At 41.2% G+C, this 22,486-nt stretch overlaps 1 protein-coding gene across 2 annotated transcripts in view; it reads right to left on the bottom strand.

The window, feature by feature from the left end:
- KCNQ5 (potassium voltage-gated channel subfamily Q member 5) overlaps nt 1–22,486 on the bottom strand; it is a 496,856-nt gene that overhangs the window by 146,279 nt on the left and 328,091 nt on the right. For both annotated transcript variants that reach the window (XM_073905221.1, XM_025890338.2), the window contains exon 2: nt 18,688–18,778. In XM_073905221.1, coding sequence (XP_073761322.1) covers nt 18,688–18,778 — 91 coding nt within the window. The remainder of the gene's footprint in view (nt 1–18,687; nt 18,779–22,486) is intronic.

Genomic DNA, 22,486 nt, shown 5'->3' with positions numbered 1-22,486 from the left:
CAGTTTGATTCCCTAAGTATCGACTCAATGGAAAATTGGTAAGAAATATGCCTCCTCCCAAATTCTAATTACCCCCTTTCAATAATCCTAAATGTTTCCCAAACATAGAGGTAAACATTCCAATAAGCGATAGCTAACTGCAGAAATTAGCGTACAGACATGCATCAGTCTGGGCTGTGGGTGCCTTGGGGACCCCGCCATCACTGACAGCAGCCTCCAGCCTCGTAGAAGCATGACAAGGTGGATCAGAAGGAAGCGTCTATAGCTCATCTAACGGGCTTGTGTGTTCTGTTCTGATCCTTTTTGTAACTCTCTTGTGACCCGACCTGGTAGATTGGCCTACTTGCCTCCCCCTCCCTGAAACGAGGCTCCTAGATACCTAGGAAACGGCAAGTTCCCCTTCCGAGGAAGCAGAGGGCCAGCACGGTGCCGTCATTTGGTCACTCTCAAACACTGCAGTCATTAATTCGGTCATAGTAGGACGCTTAGGACAAAGTGTGGAAAATGGGAGATGTCACCGTGTTTCATTAATTCACTTAGCAGAGGGCAGGGGTTCGGAGGGCACAGGGGCTCTGCCACTTGTGAGCTGTGCGGATTTGGGCAGTTTAACTTAACCTCACTGTGCCTCAGTTTTCTTTTCTATAAAATGGGGATTAAAAACTCCTTCTTTATAGGGTTGTTACCAAGGTTTAAATGACCTAATATTTGTAGAGTGCTTATAACAGTACCTGACAAGTAGAAATCACTTTGTAAGTGCTAAGGAACATGAATTCGTTCATCCAATATTTATTAAGTGCTTACTACATGCCAGGTCCATTTCTAGATGCTGAAGACACAGAAGCGGACAAAGAGTCAGAAATTCCTGTGCTCTTGGTAAAGATGGGAGATCTTTCTGACAGGAGCTGGGCACCCACCGACAATGCAAGAAGCAGGGCGTGGGAACTGGGATCGGACCGCTATGTCTCTGTCTGTTCTAGGCAAGAGGACAGAGTGAGGCTGGAAGCTGAGAATAAGGCTTTCCCTGACATGTGCTAAAGTAGGAACTTGAGGCTATAAATACATCATATCCTCATTAGATGATTTCCATAATTATCAGAGCCTTCAAGTAGATGCTCTTCTGCTCACTGCCAAGTGCCAACCCACAGTTCTTCGTTCCTAGTCTCTGAGGTGCCCCTTGAACTGACAAGCTTCCAAGAGCTTCCACTCTGAGGACATGAGAAACAATGTTAGATTTGATATGATTTATTGGCAGTAAAGGAAAGAACAGCAGATACAGAAGGAATCATTTTATATTTAATTTGTATGTATTTTCCAAGATAAACTGAAATGGAAAGTCAGAACACTTGAAATTTTTTATTTGTAAGTTTGTAGGCTATAAAGCCCTGCAATGCTTTCTAATCCTGTTCTTCTGCTTAAATTCTTGCTGGGAATCTAGAGCATCAATACTGTCGCAACAGTTTTGGTAAAATTGCCACTTTTTTCTTCAGATTTGATAAATGTCTTGCTCAGAAGACTCTGAGATAAGATGAAGATAGTTGAGAATCAGATCACTCTTTACATTGCTGACAGCTAAGCCAAAGTTGGAGAGAAGAGACTTCAAATTTCCCTTATTTTTTGACTTCAGGGCTACCTGTAAAGAAGTGACCATAAAGTGAAAATATTAAAGAGGCTGGGGACAAAAGTACTATCTTCTCCCGTCTCTCACCCAAATGATCAGTGTTCAAGATATTAAGGAAAACATACGACTTGCAATTGATATTATTAAATAAATGTTGAAATCTTTTTTTTTTAAAGATTTTATTTATTTATTTGACAGAGAGAGAGAGAGTATAAGCAGGGGTAGCAGCAGTGGGAGCGGGAGAAGCAGGCTCCCCGCCACGCAGGGAGCTCGATGTGGGGCTCGATTCCTGGACCCTGGGATCATGACCTGAGCCGAAGGCAGACGCTGAACCGACTGAGCCACCCAGGCGCCCCAAATGTTGACATCTTTGAGTACTGAGGGGACTGTTGTCAGCAGTGCTGCACTGTGGGTGCCCACTGGGCACACGGAGTGCTCTTAGCATCTCAGCATCCTCAGGCTGGGACACGATTCACAGAAGTTGAGTGTGGTTATTTGCTTTGGTGATTTTTTTGTTTGTTTTTTGGAAAGAGAACCTACTTGAATAATGTTTTTGTTCATCTGAAATGTGAGTCTTATAAAAAGTGACTAGTCACCACAGTGGTTAGAAATTTCCATCTTATAATTAAAAAGAAAAAGTTGTTGGCTGTCAACAGAAACATAAAAATGAATTCTGGCTCTGGCTAGGGTCAAATTATGTTGAGACTCTCTATTTCTGAATGTTATTGAGTCAAGAGAAAGAGTAATCCCTCATTTCAGATGGATTTTTCTTGGAGATTTTCCCAAGCAATTAATTCCCCTCATCTTTGGCTTTCCTGTTTTCATCTCCTGAAAATCTCAAACTCTGATTTTTTAAATCTCCAGCTATCATTTGAAGACACATCAAGGGAAGCATACATATGTAGGTAACCTAAAGCTTTTTTTTTTTAATAATTGTTTTCCTTTGCAATTGTTCTGTTCTAATGATGCAGATGCTCGTGCCAGTGATTGAACTTTGCTACTGATAATCTGTTGCTCAGGTGATTTGATCATGATTATTTATGTTAGAGGCTTAAGGCTAGGGGCTGACTTTTTACTATTCACAACAGCTTAGGGGAGTGGTTCTCGAGAGGGCAAGACATCACCTATGATGTGTTGTGAGGCAATTTTGATTCATCCAGTGATTGTTGGAAAGAGAACTGATATTGGGGAAGATGCTAGATTCCTGCAAAGCATCACTGATCCCACGCAACCTTGGATATTTATGGAGAGGAAAGGAAGTAGGCTTTCCAAGATGCTTCACGTCTTGGAGAACTCCATCCCTCTGTCCCCTTGGAAAATGAACAGCATCAGGTGATTGCAATCACCCTAAAGCTTCATGGCTTTTAATTTTACATTTAGGTTTAAGAGTAGTTCTTACTGAGTCCTTTTAAATTTTATTAATTTAAAAATTAGTTAATTTCCCTGGGTCTTCCGTGCAATGCTGATCTATACGTCCTTCAAAGGAAGAAGGCTCTATCCACAATTTTGCTTCCATCACTCAGGACCACCAAGACTTTGGATGAAGACGACTGTAAACTAATACTCTAGTTAAATGCTGGAGTTGAAGAGGATGCAGGTGGTAAGCCATGTCCTGGGAAGGCATCTAATAAAATGCCCCAAGCCTAAATTTTAACAGGAGGAGCGCTTGGCAGGAAGATTTCTAGGGGCATGACACGAAAAAGAGTGGTAATATCGGGTCTGATCTCAGAGTGGCTTACTCATCATAATGGTGGCTATTGTTTCCTTGTATAATTTTCTCACTTTCCACCTCTCAGGGTTCCTACAGTTCCCCTACATGCCCATGATCTCCAAATCTAGACTGCCATAGCTCCAGGACTATAGATAAATATTTCTAGGACTTCCCCCATGGTCCCCAAATGAATGAAATGTAATATATTCAAAACCAGCCTATCTTTCTTCTGAACTTATTGAATGCTCTGTGTTCTCAGCCTTGGGTAATGACGTCATTACCTAACCACAGCCCAAAGTCAGAGAGCGCAGGCATCCTCACCCCCAGTCTCCCACCTCAAATACCACCCTCAGAAACGTCCCCTGAATTCAGCCTTTCCTTTCCATTCCTTCTGCTTCTGTTTTAGTTTGGATGTTCATTGTATGGCTCAGGGCACTACAGCGGCCTCCATTCTTTCCCATCCCCCGCTGGTCCTTCTCTATTTCAGTTATCCTCCAAGGTGTGGTCAGAATTACCTTTCTCAAACCGAATTTGATCGGGTCATTGTGCTACTTATCAAAGGAAGATTTTCTTTTGATTCTCATCACTTACAGCGTAAAATCCAAACGATGTGACTAGAAAACGAGGTTCTTTTTAGTCTGGTTCCAACCTTCCTCTGAGCCTCTGTTCATGCACCTGACCCCCTGAAAGCTAGCCAAACTGACCCAGACCTTTGTGATTCCAGGCCCAGCTCAAATGTCCCCACCTCGAGAAGCCTTCCCCCACTGGCCGTGGAGAATCCATTGCTTCCTCTGCTGTATCCAATTGTTCATTTTACACATTTCTAGTATGCCATCATGTTTACGGATCACCTAATCTCTAATTCTACTTACTTTTGGTTCTCTCACTCACTTTTGCTTCCTTCTCTCAAGGTAAGCAACTGGATCTTTTAATTCAGAAAATGGCTTGGAATTTCACTTTCCATTAAAAACAGGAGAAGACAGGATCATCTAAATGAGGCTAGAGAGGAGGCTAGGGCATAAAACCTAGAACATAACAGGTACTAAAGAAATGCTTGTTTAATGCATGGTTTAGTGCAAAACACATGTCGAAAGTGAAACATGAGCAACATCATTATAGAAGGTCCGAGGAGGGAGCGATAACTGCGTCTTAGTTTGATTAGGACCAGCTGACCTAAAATGCTATCATAGGAAGCTGCTTGGGGACATCAGTCCCTATTCCTTTTGCCTCTAGACATCATTAGTGAATGACTTAGTCGTTACTAATTGACTTTTTAATTAAAATGTTAGTGTTGGATAACTGACTAGGTCATTGCAGTAACTCTCTCTTGTTATATGATCCTATTCATTTTTAATGTTGGCTATGGACTCCTTTTATACTATTATTCTTTAATGTTATTGATCAGCCTGCTTTGATATTAGGTAAAAGTACTTGCTTTAATAACATAAGTCCTTGATTATCCCAGATTCAAAAAGGTAATTGAAACTCAGCACAAAATGAGAATGAGTGGAAAAAAAAAAGGGGCAGAAGTTCGCACATAATCATTGTATTTTAGATTTTGAAACTTGGGTTCTACAGTACTTAATTATATTTGCCTTTACAGATCTTCCAAAGGAGTGAAAAATTGTTTTGGAATTTCATACTGCTAAAACTAAAGATTAATTGAAATCACAGTATTTTATTGTCTCCATGGAGACACTGATCTTATCTACTAATTATTAAAAAGCTTGGAACCAGTAGAAGAGAGTAAAATCTGGATCCAGTCATTCATTTAGCACAGTTAATAGTTTTATTTTGCACCTCTTTTCTTCCAGATATTGAGTACTTCTTTTGTCTCAGACGCTGGTGAGAAAGTGGTGAACAAAACAACAAGGGCCACTCTTAACGGAGCAAGTATTCTGGTCACAAAAACCAATAATGAGTAACAGTGACAAATAAGCAAGAAAATAGCAAATAACGGGGCGCCTGGGTGGCTCAGACGGTTGAGTGTCTGACGCTTGGGTTTGTCTTCAGGTCATGATCTCAGCGTCGTGAGATCAAGCCCGGCATGGGGCTCCCACTCAGTGCAGAGTCTGCTTGAGATTCTTCTCCCCTCCCCCGCCCTCCCACTCTGCTCCTCTCCCCACCCCCGCCCCCCACTCATGGTCTCTCGCTCTCCAAAGTAAATAAATTAAAAAAAATCTTAAAAAAAAGAAAAAATATATCAAATAATGGTAGATGCTATAGAGTCAAAAAAACAGGGATACATGTGGAGAATTACTGCCGGCTTCTTTAGATTGGATGGCCAGGACATGTAGTTTTCACACATTTATTGAACATCTCCTGCATGCTAGGCACTGTGGTACATATTAGGAAATACAAAGACTACTAACATAGCGTCCCTATTCTAATGTAGTTTTCAGTCTGGCAGAAATAAAATCTATTTTTGGAAATCAATGATCCTAGTGGAGCACGGTGAACGCTGTTAAAGACCATTGGCTGCTATAGACCCTTCTCTCTGAGTTGTGCCGGACCATGGAACACAGAGGAGGGGGGACAAAACAACTCCCGGAGAGTCTGGGAAACTTCCAGAAAGAGGGGATATGAGTGGACACTTGGAAATAAATAGGAATTACCAAGGTGGTAATAAGAAATGGGAGAACTGGGCTCTTCAAATGGAAGAAAAACTATTTATATAAAGGTGCTGAGGCAGGATGCGTGGGCACTAGGAATGGCCAAGGCCGGCTGGAGTATGGTGTGCACACACGGATGCACACACGCACCGCTACCCGGTGGGCGCCCTCACCCGAAACCGCTGCAGGGAGAAGCCTAGACATGAAAGAAAGATCAGAGAAGCCCGTGTGTGTGGCAAGGTAAAGAACTGGGCCTTTTAATTCCAAAAATTATCCGGAACTTTAGTTTTATTATTTAAAAATTTTTTTTAATTTACTTTTTAATTTTTTAAAGTAGGCTCTATACCTGTTGTGGGGCTTAAAGTCATGACCCTGAGGTCAAGGGTCGGGTGCTCCACCCACTGAGCCAGCCGGGTGCCCCTTTGCTTTAGTTTTAAAACAGGAAAAGAGAGAATAATCCGAATATTACAGGTTTGCATACTGAGAAGGCATTAACATACTTAGAGTACAATAAAGTGAAAAATGAAGTTTACAACTGTTAAATTATCTTACATTTTAAATAAAATATTCTCAATTTGCTCTATTGCCACAGTGCTAAAATTTGTTTCTGTCTGCAGCACTATTATTTCTCTATCTAAACTCCATCAATGTTTCCTTTATTAAAATTTAGGCTAATTTTAAAAATTCATACTTTTGATGAATAGTTTTGTAAAGCTTAAAGAATCCTTTAACAGAGATTACTAAAGGGGAAAGCAGAAAAGTTTGGATGAAGAGTACTTCAAGCCATCATCTGATACAGATTTTTATACTTTTGATTTATTTGACCTAAGGATGATGCCTCCCAACCCTGTGCCACTGATGACTTTCACTTGAAAAGCCCATATGAGGAGCACCTGGGTGGCTCAGTCGTTAAGCGTCTGCCTTCGGCTCAGGTCATGGTCCCAGGGTCCTGGGATTGAGACCCCGCATCGGGCTCCTTGCTCGGCGGGAAACCTGCTTCTCCCTCTGCCACTCCCCCTGCTTGTGTTCCCTCTCTCGCTGTATCTCTCTCTGTCAAATAAATAAATAAAATCTTTAAACACACACACATGCACACACACACACACACACAAAGAAAAGCCCATATGATCACATAGAATGCGACCTGTGTTTCCGAGCAGGCAGCATGGATAAACTTATACCCACTTACTCCTCGCTTTCCTGCCACAGTGCAATCAATGCATCGCAGAAAAGCCAGGTTTTAGGTAAGATTGCTCACTGAAAAGAACAGGGCTTATAATAAAGAGTCAGGGCAAGTCAGTTTAAACCTATGGAAATTTAAAAAAGAGATCTAGCAAAAGCATCATCCTAAGAAGACATTAGTGTCGTTAAAAAGATTTGTTAAATTCTAATAAGGAGATGCTGCAATCATCTTGGCCTTCACCTACATCAGTGTGGAGATAGCCTGATGGAAGGGGACGTCTGGAACGGCACAGGTTATGGAGACAAGGGCCCCACATCACATGTCATAGGTAGAGAGAGAGGCAGAGGCTTTGCACAAAATGTGGTGATGCTAAGGATGGATCATTTCCTTTATCACCTTACATGTGGGTCTTTTGTATAGATTGGGGAAAACTGACATATAAGTGCTTCCGAGGGAGATCAAGTGTCCAAATAAGTGTCCAAAATAAGAAGGAGGATATGGGCAGTATTGTACTTCTTCAGCATGGCTGCGTTTAGCTAGGCTGGTACGCTTTATGCTCAGCTGCTGTTATTTGGGAAAAATCATCTTTAACTTCCATGTTACATTGACATCGTTACCCTATTTACAATTGCGTATGAGGTGATTTGCATTATGGAAACGTGAGGAAAGAGAATAGACTGCATATGCATAATACTCAAAGTTCTCCACCTGATTTAACTAGAAAAATAATCTTAAAGCACCATCACAGACAATGATGGGGGCCGTGTGAGTACCTCGGTGTACAGCTGGGTGTGATGTGTGCAGTGCCTCTGGCTCACAGCACACCTGGTAGGTGCTTGGTGAATATGTGATGAGTGAATGAATGAATGAATGAATCAAGAAGCAGCTCGAGATAAAAAAAAAGAAAAAAAAATATCCTTCCATCTGCAGAGCTGACTCAAGGCTCAACGTTTGTTCTCATAGCCTCCAGCCTCTGACCTTGCTGGATGTTTCTCATTTCTGACCCCCCAGCCTAGAGCTCTCCAAATCTACAAACAGACAAACTTCACACAGTCCATTTGCCTCTGCCAGTCCCTGCCTGGCTACAGTGACCCGGTGCATGCAATCCTCTACTGCTGTGGATCACAGGACAGAACCAGAAGGTGACTCGGGAAGGAGCTTGCTGGGGAGAAGAAGATGGGTCAGCCGGTTGGGACAGAAAACCATCCAGATTCACGGATGTGTTAGCAACTCACAAGCTCTCCAGTCATTATTAGCATGAAGTCAGAGAGGCGGGGATGCTCGCCACCCCTTCACTTCTGCATAATGCCCTCAAATTCTGTTGGCGATTTCTCTTCTTGTAAGATGGCATTTGATGTTGTGTTGTTCTTGATTTCACCTGATTTAAAAAACAATATTCACGAGAGTCGGTGGTGGGGACTGAGAGAGAGAGGGAGTCCTCCCTGGCATCTGCATTCCCGGGGGTGGTGCTCCCTCACTTTCCTCACTGCTGTCCTCGCCCAAAGGTGGTTTGGGCCCGGGGTTTGCATTTCCTTGGGAAGGCTATTTTGCTGTGTTCTTCCAGGAGGAGAGCTTCCCAGGTATTCCCCGGCGCTGCGATCTCGTGGCACTGAATCTCCCTGATGAGCGTGCAGCAAGCGGAGCCGCGGCCGGAGGGCCTGTCACACTCGCAGCCTCTTTCCTGTTCTCCATTTTCCAGGAACGTCCTGTGGATTCATTGTGATTTATAGCCCCTGAGGAAGCCAGGTCTGCAGCATTTTCACTGAATCCAGCCTGTAATGGTGTCTGTCAAGCTGCCATTTACAGCTTGGAAATTGTTTCTCTAATCTACTTTGCAGAAGCATGGTTGTTTCTCACCTTAATTGTGGCCCCTGATGTTTGCCTGCGTGGGAAAGGGGACCCGCCCCATGGCTTCCAGATTTTGCCTTTGCACATCACCAACCCAATGTTCAGGATAGGGGTGCCATTTGTAGTAACCTATATTGGAAATAGTTTTTGATAATATTTGTGACTTTCATGAGAAATAGATGAGAGAGGTCTACTCTCTCATGTGCATATACCTTAAAGTGGGAATTTAAAAAAATGACATATTAACCCATTTCTATTTCATCTCCTAATTTCACCATTTATTCTCTGTACCCATGGTTTCAAGGCTTTTAATTTTTTTCTAGACTCAGTCAGAGGTCGTAGACAAGAATATTCTTTAGGATATGCTTCTAGGGCAGGACAAGGTCTTGTTCATATTTGAGGCTCCAGTCCCTGGCACCGAGGCTGGAATGTAGAAAACATTTAATGTGCATCTGAATTAAGGGCCTGGGCCTGGAGAAATTAAGAGAGGGGGCAGTCAGGATTCAGGGAAATATCTGGAAATCTATGGAGAGCAGACAGGATCTGAAATGAGGCAGGAGGCATACAATTTGGAGCTATGTAGCATGCGAGGGGCAGAATTTCTCAGTTCTGAGAAGAGCCCTCCCCAGAATTTCTGTGAGGCACCAACCAATTACTTGGGATTTACAGTTTTGACAGAACCTCTAAACTATATTGCTCCGGTTCATTTCCTCTCCTAGGTTCACACTGTCTCTGTTTTGTTTAGGGCTCCATTGTGTTTCATAGGAATGACTTCATTCGCTTTCTAAATGGCTCCAATCCCATGACTCCCTTAATCCAGCGCTTTCTAAGGTCAGGTATTGCATCTTGTTTTAATGTCGGTGCCATATCCACGATCCTGTGAAGTTTCAATATTGATGTCCAATTAAACAATTGGCCCTCTTCTCTCATAAAATGCTGATTGATAATTTGCACCAGGTACCATTATTTTAAGTGATGCTGAATTGGCTTTGGATCCTCTTTCTTTCTTTTTTAAAAGATTTTATTTATTCATCCGAAAGAGAGAGAGTCAGCAAGAGAGCACAAGCAAGGGGAAGAGCAAGGGGCAGAGGGAGTGAGCAGAGAGCCAGAGGTGGGGTGGGGGGCGGCGATCCCAGGACCCTGGGGTCATGACCCGAGCCCCAGGCAGGCACTTAACTGGCTGAGCCACCCAGGTGCCCCTGGATCCTTTTTCGAAGAAATTTATAGTCCCACCAGTGCCTCATTTTCCCTCACTCACCACCCCCCCCACCCCCTTAGTCTCCTTCAGCTGTTGCTGGTCTTCTTGTCCTTCCTTGGCTCAGTAGGTGCACTCCTGCCCGGGGCTCTTATCCTTGAAGCTCCATGTGCCTGGAATGTTCTTCCCCCAAATCTCTGCATGGCTTGTTGCTTCACTTCACTGACGTCTCTGCTACAGCTACCCTTTGCAGTGGGCTTCTGTAACCATGCTATCTATTCCTCTTTTCTGCTTTACTTTTATTTATAACACTTAATATACTGATTTGCCTAATGGTTTACTATCTCCTCCATAAAAATGTGAGTTCCCCGAGGACAGAGATTTTGCCTGTTTTGTTCATTGCTATCTCCTCAGGGCCCAACAATAGAATGCCTTGCTCGTATTGGGTGCTGCATAATTATTGTTAAATAAATAAATGAGGGAGGAGATACAATGTCGGGTAGCCTGTAGCCAGGGAAATTAGAGGGAAGAAACAGTTTAATGGACTAAGCTCTGACCCAGGTTTCAAATGGTGGACATGATTTAAGCCCGGAAGGGCGTTAAGGGTAGAACATTCTTCTTTCTATTGCCAGTCATCCTGCACTCTGTTGTTCTCCAGCAACCCTCTGATGTTTATTATGTCACCTTGTTTCTCTCTTTCTTTCTCAGTTGAATATGCTTTTGTGGAGCTCAGAAGGGCACAGGAGATCAGCATCAGCATGAACCTGATGGAGTGTGGTTCACTCAGAGCCCTAAGGATGTCTACAGCACTTCTCCTCCAGTCTGGAAACAAAATTGCGCAGGGCAGCTCTCTGATAGACCGGTCACTTGGCCAGACACGAGGGCTCACACCAGAAACGTGTGAAGTTCTTTCCTTCCTGATTATAGATGGAGACGTGGTCTTTTTCAGGCACAATTTCATTACCTTTAACTCGAACAAGCCTTTCCCCTGATACGTGAAACACTTTTCACAGGATAACTTACTATATTATTATCCCTCCGTTAAGATTCAGCGTAGGTGTTAAACTACTCCTGCTGTTTCTTTTCAGTCATCAGCAGATTGATGAGGATTGTTAGTCTCCATGAATCATTTTAAAGTTTATTTGCATTTTCCTTGATGAAAGACAAGCAAAGGAAAATAATTGCAGTTTTCAATGTTCATTGGGGTATTCTGAGAGCGTTCTGCAGTAAATTACAGGGATGTGATAAACATAAAGAAGCATCACTCATTCCTCATATTTGATTGCTTAATATCTCATACTCTGTCACTGCCATTACAAACATAAAATTTAATATCCTCGAATGGATTCTTACCCTTATACTCTGCTGTCCTCTCTTACAATGTTTAATGCCAGAACTTTACATGTAAAGACTTAATGTAATCTTCTACATCAAACCCATACAAACCCTTCTACTTTTCAGGGACTGGCAGATATGTTTGTGGCTGGTCCCTCCCCCTGCTCCAACCTTTACTAATACTGACAGGTGGGAAATGGCCACATCTCTAATTCTTCAATACCGTCTGAGATAATGGATGCTCATATAGCAATGAAAAAAAACCCCCCACATACACCTATATTAGAGAAAGAAAACAAACATGTAACACAGATCAATTATGTAGTTATTAGCTTTTCAAGGGGACTGTTCACTTTACAAAAGGATTCACTACAGATCTTCTTTAAATGGTAAGCTCCATTAGTGCATTTAAGATATAATTAGATCCATCTAAATTGGATTCGTACACATTTAGGAACTGATTCATTGTGCAAAGAAACAGCAAACCCACGTTTGCTTCGCTACATGAAGCAAAACCAGCAAAACTAGCAAATATGCATATGCTCTGTTTAGAAGGTGCCAAACACCCAGATGTTTGGGAAAACCTGAATATTTGACCATGTGTTCGAGTATTCAACCAGATGCTTAGCACAATCCATTTGTGGTTTGGAGTCTTTTCTAACACAGCAGGAGGGTAGAGAAGCAAATATAGGGAAACATTCTCTATCTTGCTAAAATGATAATGGCATTCCTTTTATTGCTTGTGGGTGGGCAATTTTAGAAATGACCACCTTCCATGTAAATGTGGCATATAACATATGTCACTTCAATTAATGGAGCGGTCATCTATTTTCAATGGGTTGAACAATCTACATTTTAAGACCTAAAATGAATACTTTAAAACTGATGGGGAAGGCCAGATTATTCAATGGGGAGGAAGTGCATTCTAAACAGCATTGTTCTTAAGAAGGTGGGACATGAAATGCTAAAACATACAACCTCAGGCTAACGAAATCAAAACAAACCAAAACAAAACTTTCCACAATAGTTTACCCTGGAAATAAAAGAGTTTCCTTTAACGTTGCTCACCTGAGCAATGGAAACTGGGACTAGAAGGCACAACTTTATGCTTGACTATTTACCCCAAAGATCAGGCTTTTGATTGTTTATAAAATAGTATTTAGAATTCTTGATACAAAGAACGTATAGTGGTCCCAACTGATACACCCATTTGTGGTAAATTAGTAAGTACACTTTCTATGAAAGAAAGAAACTCACTTATTCTAAGTAAAAGGATTGTAGGCATCACTGGGCATATATGGAGCCCAAAGAAGCCTTGGACCTTTGTGACTGCTTCACTGAGCAGTGGCAAATGCACTTTAGTAGGACTTGTTAGTCCCGACTAACAGGCAGGAGAATTTGGGTTGCTGGGTGCCGTGAAGATAGCCCAGGCTTTTCATCAGCCAGGCCTAGGCTGGAATCTTAGCTTGGTCTCATACCCAGTGCATGATCTTGCGCAACTTAATTAGCCATTTGGTAAACGAGAGGACTAATACTTGAACTGAACATCTCTTACGGTTTGTTTTTGTCTTCATAAGAAATCAATGAGTCTGATAAATGAAAGGCACTTAATGCTAGCGCCCTTTCAGTTTTGAAGAATTTACAAAACATAGGAAATGAACGCCAGCTTTTAGTTGTCCTCGGTATTTGGGTACACAGCTTCGTACTATATTCTGGAGCTCATAAATTTTATCCCCAGAGTGAGGGCTGAGCAGGCAGCCTTGTCAGACCTACTCATCCCTGCCCGGTGCTCCACCCCGCAGATGCTGACACGGGAAGAAGTACTTGGAAAGCCGTGAGCATTTTCCTCAGATGCATTTACCAAAGAACTACAACAGTAAGAATCTGTTCATTAGTCACCAAAAATAAGTGGTTATTATGAACACATACCTCTTGCTGAATGTGTGCCATTGAGTCACTTTCACTTAGATGAACATGTTTGTATAGAAAGCTGCCATAAAAAAAAAAGAGAGCTGCCATAATTAGCAGTGTTCGTGGTGAGAAAATTCTAGCAAAGATACTTGTTTTCTATTAGAAAAGTGTGATATTTTCTCAGATGTAGCATTTTCAAATATTCCCCTGTTCACTGTCCTTATTAGGCTTCATTATATATGGAAGAACCAGTGATTATAATATTTGCCAACTTGCCCTGTGCTGAGCCCTGTTCGAAGCACTTGAACTTAGCTAATCCTCACAATTTTATGAACTAGGCTGTGTTATTCTCCACTTTTAACAGATGAGATAATGAAGACAGAGGAGTGGTTTCCCAAAGGCACACATACAAAAAAGTGGTAGAAGTGGAATTTGAGCTCATCGTACCCAGCTCTAGAGTCTAGATCACGTTCTCAAGTCTGTGCCCCACTGTTTCTGTGGAGACAAACAAGGGAACCTGGTGTATAGTATGAAATGCCAGGCTGCACAACTGAGAAGAATAAAACAGCAAATTCCGACAGAATTTGTCTGATGAGGGAGCCGAAGGCAAGCTGCAGGCAGGCTGAGGACAAAGCAGAAGCTGACACCTCACAACGCCCCCCCCATGGGATATGTGTGACATTCCTCAGGCACTCCTGGTGCCCTAAAGCTAAGGAAAGGAAAAACAAATGGACGTTCTTACAAAGTCTTAGCAATTTACAAGAACAAAAGCATTTCTATCAATAATCTAGCTTCCAGAAGGAAACGTAGATACAATTGAATTGTCCTTATAACCTGCAGCCCATTGACAGATACATGAAGTGGGCAGAGTTACGTTCCTTCAGGAAGCTCCCAACTATCTTCATGTTAATGCCTTGCTATAAGGAAAAACAACCTTAACTTGACAAAGACAAGGCCTCTGGTATCTTAGGAGTCTTCTTTAGCATATGAAAGTTCTTTTGAAACCTCCCTTTTCCTTACCTCCCCCAACTCCCAAGTATATAATTAGCCACAACTCACAACCCTGGGGCAGTAGCTCTTTCTGCCACGGGTTCTGTCCCGTGCTTTGAAAATCACCATTTTGCACCAAAGACGTCTCAAGAATTCTTTCTTGGTTGTGGGTTCCAAACTATACCCCACCGAACCTCACCTATATTCCAAAACCCCAACATGTCCATTTGGCTTGTAACCAAGGCCAGTAATTTACAAGTATATAAGTAGCCCTGGGAGTGTCATTCTAGTTGAGAATGACAAGGACTCTTCCCTTGGGGTGAGGAAGGAGAGCTGAAGACTCCATGGGAACTCCAGGAGGTGGGCAAGACCAAGTCCGAAGCAATGGTCTGCCCCTGGTATGCTGGTCCCCTCAAGGAAACAGATGGAAGGTATGAGTGTCACAGAGGGGCCTGGAAAGTTTGTCTAGGAGCCAGTTTGCCTGTTGTGTGCTCCCTGTCAGAAGTGTGGGCCCTGTTACTTCCACAGAAATGGAATTACAGTTAGAATATAGGGACATCTTTTAAAATGTAAAAAAAACAAACAAACCAAAAAACCCACATGGGACAGAGCTATGAAAAAATACACAATCTTGACGGATCCTTTATATACAGTTCCTCTAAATTTATTTCTCTGGTGTTTTATTTGTGGCCAAAAGTGTACAAAAGTGACGTTATTATAAATTTTTGCAAACATTTTAAAAGCCATTCATATTACCATTTGGATGGCAATTCTTTAGAATTGCCAAATGTTCACTAAAAACATTGCTTGTCAGAATTGTGTTCTATGAATTGTGTTTGATTAGATATTCAGAAGATGGACTTTGAAATCAGGTTAACTGTCTCAAACATACACATTAAAAGAATAACTAAGATTCCCTAAACCATTAAGATATCTCTTGGTTTTTTCCAATATTCTACAGCGGACTGAACTTTTATGATACGCTATGTTAACTAATTATGAAAATGAATTAAAATATGCATGTTTTCCCAATTTATTAATTATTAAATAAAAAAATAAAAACAAAGCCTAGACTTGAATTTTTTTTTTGTCTACATAAAGGATTTTTTTTTTTTTTTTTAGCATTTGCCTGGCTAGCTCAGTCAGGAGAGCGTGAGACTTTTAAATAAAACATCCTTTTTGGAGAAACACTGATGAAGAAGAATAACATCAGGGAAATCTTAGACCTGCAACACAGCCTGCGTATTTCTAGGTAAGTTTTTAAGAATACACTTTCGTTGGATGCCTGGGTGGCTCAGTTGGTTAAGTGACTGCCTTCGGCTCAGGTCATGATCCTGGAGTCCTGGGATCGAGTCCTGCGTCTGGCTCCCTGCTGAGCAGGGAGTCTGCTTCTCCCTCTGACCCTCCCCCTCTCATGCTCTCTCTATCTCATTCTCTCTCTCAAATAAATAAATAAAATCTTAAAAAAAAAAAAGAATACACTTTGGTTTAAAACATACACCTTGACAATTTATCCCCATTGCACAACAGTAGGAGGATAAGCAAGCGCTCTTCTTATGGAAGCAAAACAACATTTCTGAGAATGTGTATCTGCAGTAATCACTGTTTTGCTCAAAAAAAAGGCCTCGTTTGCATAATGGGACTGGTTTCTACTTTGCCAAATCCAAAGGCATTCAAGACTAAGAGAGGAAAGAAGAGACACCAATGGCCAACAGGTACAGGAAAAGGTGCTCAACATCACTAATCATCAGCGAAATGCAAATCAAACCCACAATGAGATATCACCTCACACCTGTTAGAATGGCTAGTATAAAAAAGACAAGAGGTAACAAATGCTGAGGAAGTTGGGGAGAAAAGGGAACCACTGGGCACTGTTGATGGGAAAGCAAACTGGTACAGCCACTGTGGAAAACAGTATGGAGGTTCCTGAAAAAAATTAAAAATAGAGCTACCCTATGATCCAGCAATCTCACTTGTGGGTATATATCTGAAGGAAGTAGAATCATTGTATACATACACGCAATGGAATATTATTCAGCCATAAAAAGAAGGAAATCTTGCCATTTGTGACAACATGGATGGATCTTGAGGGCCCTAGGCTTAGTGAGATAAGTCAGACAGAGAAAGACAAATACTGCATGGTCTCACTTATATGTAAAATCTAAAAAACAAAAACCCCTGAACTCATAGAAACAGAGTAGACTGATGGTTGCGGGGAGGGCGTGGGGTGTGGGTGCGGTAAGGGTGAAGGTGGTCAAAGGGTACAAGCTCGAAGTTATAAGACAAATCAGTTCCGAGGATCTAACATTCAGCATCGTGACTATAGTTAGAGATAGTGTAGTGTATACTTGAAAATTACTGAGAGAGTATGTCTTAGAAATTCTTACCACACACACAAAACGGTAACTATGTGAGACAATCAATCATTTTGCATATATACATATATAATGTCATCAAATGATACACCTTAAACTGATACAATGTTATATGTCAATTATATTTCAATAAAGTTGGCAAACAACAAAAAAACCCAACTGGGGGATATGTGACAAAATCTACATTATCTACTCAAATGCACCCTAGTTACTAAACTGTAATGAACTGTTCACTGCTCAGAAAGTTTTAAAAATCAAGATATGAATCAGCCTTGGGCTTTTTAATAACATATTTAGAAACTCATTAGTAATGTCTATTTAGACTATTTAGAAACTTGTTAGCAATGGAGGAATTTATATTTCGGAGATTTGAAGGATGTAAACCTAACATTTTGAATTCTTGACCTGGTCATGAAAAATTCCTTTTTATGGGATTCTTAATGCTTGATTCATTCATAATAGATATCACTGGTCTTGCAGTAGATCCAGTTTCTCATGTTTCCGAGTCTAGAAGTCAGATGTACTTTTTCAGTCAAAAATTCCTAGTTGTAATTCTGTGTATGAACCTAAAAGCCAGCTGTGCCTTAAACCCTGGGCTCAAGGTCATTTGTTGTTACCAAAGGGGTACATGAGGCTAAAAGCCCACTTGCTACCCAAATGGAAACCTCATAAATGAAACAAATCCCCGGTGTGCTTTTTGGTCTGTTTTCTATGCTGGGTTTCAAAGTAGTAACCTTAACATTAACAATATACTGTCCAGCACAATTTGTATGGAAACAAATTGGGATAGATTTGTTCCAGGCTCAGAAGTGATTTCTCCCTGATGTAGGACAGAGACTTGATGAAGTCTTAGTAACTTCAAGCACAAACTAGCCATCTGAAAGCACAGGTAGGAAGAACAGCTGCTCTTAGCTCAGGTTACATGAGTTGAGATCTTTCAGTTTCACCTTCAAGGTAAGAATACTTTTCTTATATTAAATGCTTATTGCTGTACATAACCAACATCTCTTTATTAGGGCACAGAAGCCAGCTTCCCCCCATACCCTTTCTCTCTCCTCCTCTATAGTCCACCAGTCTTTACAGAAGTGAATCGTTTCAATTTATAGTACATTCAGATAGTTCTGAGACTGTCAAGTCTGATGTTTTTGTACTAAGTGAGTGGATCAAAAATGGATGTAAATGAACCAAACTTTCAATCAGATTGGATCTGAGTATACAGTGATATAGTTTAGTTGTAGTAGAAAGTAAAAGAGGTTAAGAGGCCCAGAATAATTCAGACTAAAATATCTTGGGGTCTTTTTCCATTTTGAAATGATTTGAGCAATCTGTGTGGTTGAGGATTGACAGCATAATGGAAACAGAGCTAACTGCAGAATTTCTTACCAGGCAGGTAACTGCATTAGCAGCAAAACTCATAATGTAGTCTGTTAGTTGAAAAGAGCATGAAGGAGCCTTCTGTTTTCTTATGAGGTGCTATATTCTCGTAGTTCTGGGCTAATTACACTTACCTACTGCCAAATTGCAGTTATTGGAAAATGCTCTCTATTCTGTGACTTTTAGCAATATTATGAGAGACCTCATGGATATTGATTCTTCTTATAATTTGTTTATTAACATAGATAAACATAAGTAAAACTGCTTCCAAGTCCTGCCTTCTATTTTTGATGTAACTATAACACAAGATATTGCTATGTAGTAGTAGCACTGAATATCCGTATATATTTCTGAGGATTGACTAAATGTTAAAATGGGCAGGCCAATATTTCAGTGATCTTTGAGTTTTATACTTCACAACAACTCTCTTCTTTTCTAGATAGAACTTTTTGTGGGATACAATGCATAGCATAAATGTTATAGACAGTTCTTATGCAAACTTTTATGTACATTTTTGCTCATATGTATCACTTACCAGAATCAAGAGGCAACTTGAGGCCAATTTTGTGTGCTCAGGGATGGTGGAAAACACTGACAAAATCAAGCAACCAAAGACAAGGAGAAAACTGTAAAACAACAACAAAAAAGAGAAATCTGATAAGAACCTTGCCTTATCATGACAGACTTCATTTCTTGTTTCTATAGTTTAAAGCACCAGACCTATTTGAATTGGCACTGATTAAATCCTAAAGGCCTTGGAAGGGACTAGCCATTTTGAATATCAAAATATAATATGGGGGCGCCTGGGTAGCTCAGTCGGTTAATCGTCTGACTCTTGATTTCAGCTCAGGTCTTGATCTCAGGGTCCTGAGATCAAGCCCTGTATTGGGCTCTGCCCTGGGCCCAGAGCCCGCTTAAAATTCTCTCTCTCCCTCTCCCTCTGCCCACCCCCCCCAACTCCTTCCTCACTCTCTCTCTCTCTCTCTATGTGTAAATAAAATGTATTGTGCACATGGAGTTCCTTTACAACTTCATTGATGAAGAAAATGTTGCGTCTGTGTTGCTTGCCATATTTAAATGTCTGCATCTGAGAATGTGTGAACCTCCCATAAAACCTTTCACAAGAGGGGAGAAAGGCCCCGAAAGTGTGTTCTTGCTTTCCTACCCTGGGAGCACATGCCACAGCTGTTCTCTTATCAAAGAAGCAGAATCCACCTCACATTTGGCAGTGCTGGTGACCCATCAAATGTTCTAAGTGGTTGTTACTAAGCCACTGGCTCATTTTCACAGTCTAATTTTGCTCATGGATACTTGTTTGTCATTCCTTTATAATATTAATAAGAACGGAAAAGGAAGGGAACGATTTCTTCTGCTCCCCATGTACTTTCCATTTCCCTGCAAATTGCAGGGAATTTGAGATGACCCCTCAGCTCTGTCTATTCATACTACAGTGCTAGGGAGCAGAAGTGAGGAGCAGCATTTTCTACCAATCTACAGACATTTTTATTCCCCAAATAATGGTACTCTCAGGATAGAGGAGTGGGGAGCTGAGTTCCCAAGGAAAATGTCTAATAAAAAGAGAAGGCTGTGTTTTAAGTTGAAGTTACTTATCCTAAAATGCAAGATTAAAAAACAAACAGTGGCACCTGGGTGGCTCAGTTGGTTAAGCGACGGACTATTGGTATCGGCTCAGGTCGCGATCTCAGGATCTTAGGGTCATGCGACTGAGCCCCACATTGGGCTCCGTTCTCAGCGCAGAGTCTGTTTGTTCCTCTCCCTCTGCTCCTCCCCCAACCCCCACTCATGCACCCTCACTCTTTCAAGTAAATAAATAAAACCTTAAAAAAAACAACCAATGCCTGAGCTCTAGGACATACTTTTTACTTTTACGTATTTCTGGGAAGCTCATACAGTAATCTCCCCTAAAATATCAGTTTCCACATTCATTTGTATGGCACTGGAGTTAATCTCTGCCTGCTTAGGCTTGCCCTGACACATCATCCAAGTCTTTCTACCGCACTTGACTGGGAGCTCCCAAGAACCTATAGCCAGGGATTGGTAAATTATGGCCTAGGGAACAAACTGGCCCCTAAAGCCTGTTTTTGTAAATAAAGTTTTATTGTCACATAGCTACACCCATTTGCTTACATATTGTCTATGGCTGCTTTCATGCTACAGCTGCAGAACTCAATAGTCGTGGCAGAACAATATGGCACACAAGACTAAAATATGTACTCACTGACCCTTTTAGAGGAGAAGTTTGTGGACCCTTAACCAATACCATGTATTCCTTATTTCTTTATATCTATTCCAACACAGAACCAAGTGGAAGTTCATAATTGCTTATGTTCTATATGTTGATAATAATTACTAACATGGACATGGTGCTAAGCACTTTCATATGCATTATCCATGTTATCCTCACAAATTTATGGAGTAGAAATATCATTATTCCCATTTTACAGATATGAAAACTGAGAATTAAGACCATTTTATAACTCATCCAAGGCTGTGTAGCAGAAAGAGGGTTTAGCACTGTTTTCCCTTGAGCTGCTGCCCAGTGTTGCTGAATGAACGTAGATAGATGAGAATGGCAGTAACATTGTTGATTCTGCAAGACCTTTGGGGATACTTCTCTGTCTCTTCAAACTGAGAGGGAAGTAATTATCATTTCAAATAGATGAAGTCTCCAAGGAAAAGGAGTCTACAAGTGAAAAAAAATCTAGAATACGTCATTAATAACCACCCACTATACTTTTGAGTCATGCATCTAACAATTCAGGATACTTTGGATTATACTTTGAGTTGGCCTTAATGGAATGGAAATTGTAAGCTGCCAATGGAATTCCAGCGCACCTACAAAGCCCCAAGCTACTAATGAGAAAATGAAATTCAGGGATCACCCAGATAGTTAGGAGGATGATGTGGCATTAGGTAAAGACGGCCACAGATGTTTCCCCTCTTTGTGAGTAGCTGTTATCTAGGTATGCTCTCCTTGTCCAGGCTTACCAGAAAGCAAGCAGGGCATTACTTAATCACTAAGACATCTTCTTCCTCCAAGAGCATCCCAGTGGTATCTTCATGGTCTCTTATGTTTGTGTTTAAAACAGAACTATAATAATCATGAGTCCTTTTGCTAGTTCCTTCTTCACTAATATTTGGGTGTTGCTTAAATTTTTTCCTTCATGTCACTACTTTGCCCCTTTTCTTTCTTGAGCCAATTTTACACTGTTTTCTAATAAGAGTAGTTTCTGTACTAGAATTCTGTTATGTCTATACGGGGCCATCTGAAGACAGCAAGCCAAAGACCTCCATTGTTCAGGCTGCCCAAAGGGCTATGCATAGATAAATACATTCATTAATTCACTAATTCCTCCTTTCCTCAACCACTCATCCATTTAGCCAATCAGCAAATATTGATTAAGTATATAATACTGAGCTGAGTCATTTTTTTGCCTTGACAGAGTTTAAGGTCTATTGAGGTATACAGAGTAGTAAACAGAAAATGAAATAAATATGAAATTTATTAAATTATTTTAATTTATATTAATTCAGTTTAAATAAAATAATATTAAGTAAATAAACATGGAACAAGTGTAAATAGAAAATTAAGATTCTGAGTGATGATTGCAAAGATTGGGAAAATACAGGGGATGCCAGGAGTATATAGGAGAGAAGGGGTTAGGCAGGACTGCTCACTCCCTTTGAGGAGTCGAGTGCAAAGTAAAAATGTGGGCCCTTGTTAAAAAACTCTGAAGAGGCACCTGGGTGGCTCAATTGGTTAAGCATCTGACACACTGCTTTGGGCTCAGGTCATGATCTCAGGGTTGTGAGAGCAAGCCCTGAATTGGGCTCTGCCCTCAGCGTGGATCTGCTTGGAATTCTCTCCCTCTGCTTCCCCTCTGCCCTTCCCCTCGCTCATGCATGCTCTCTCTCCAATAAAAAAAAATCTTAAAAAAAAACTATTAAGAATTTTAAGATGGTGACAGCAAAGTATGGCACCACTTGTGGCACCCTTGTAAGTGTTGGGCTCTGTTGGAACGCACAGGTTGCGTGCCTTTGAAGCCAGACTTGGGGTTAGGAAGACTTCCTGGAGAAAGTGATGGTCAGACTGAGCCCTGAAGGCCCAGCAGGAGTTAGCGCAATGGTTTGAATGGCTGGGGAGAAGGAGTGTTCTGGGCCATGAGACCATGTGGGTGAAGGTCAGAAGAAAGCACAGCATCACTAAAATTTATCAATTAATAAATTAGCATTAGGGAACATCCTTCAGTGATACATGAAAAATGTAAGGCAGGTCATCCCGGTAAATTCATTATATAGGAATCATTTCAGTT

Source organism: Callorhinus ursinus, unplaced genomic scaffold (assembly GCF_003265705.2).
Source record: "Callorhinus ursinus isolate GAN/ISIS: 27379988/994484 unplaced genomic scaffold, GSC_fseal_2.0 scaffold22, whole genome shotgun sequence".
In the NCBI taxonomy this organism is placed as follows: Eukaryota; Metazoa; Chordata; class Mammalia; order Carnivora; family Otariidae; genus Callorhinus; species Callorhinus ursinus.
This window is presented reverse-complemented; position numbering and strand designations above follow the sequence as displayed.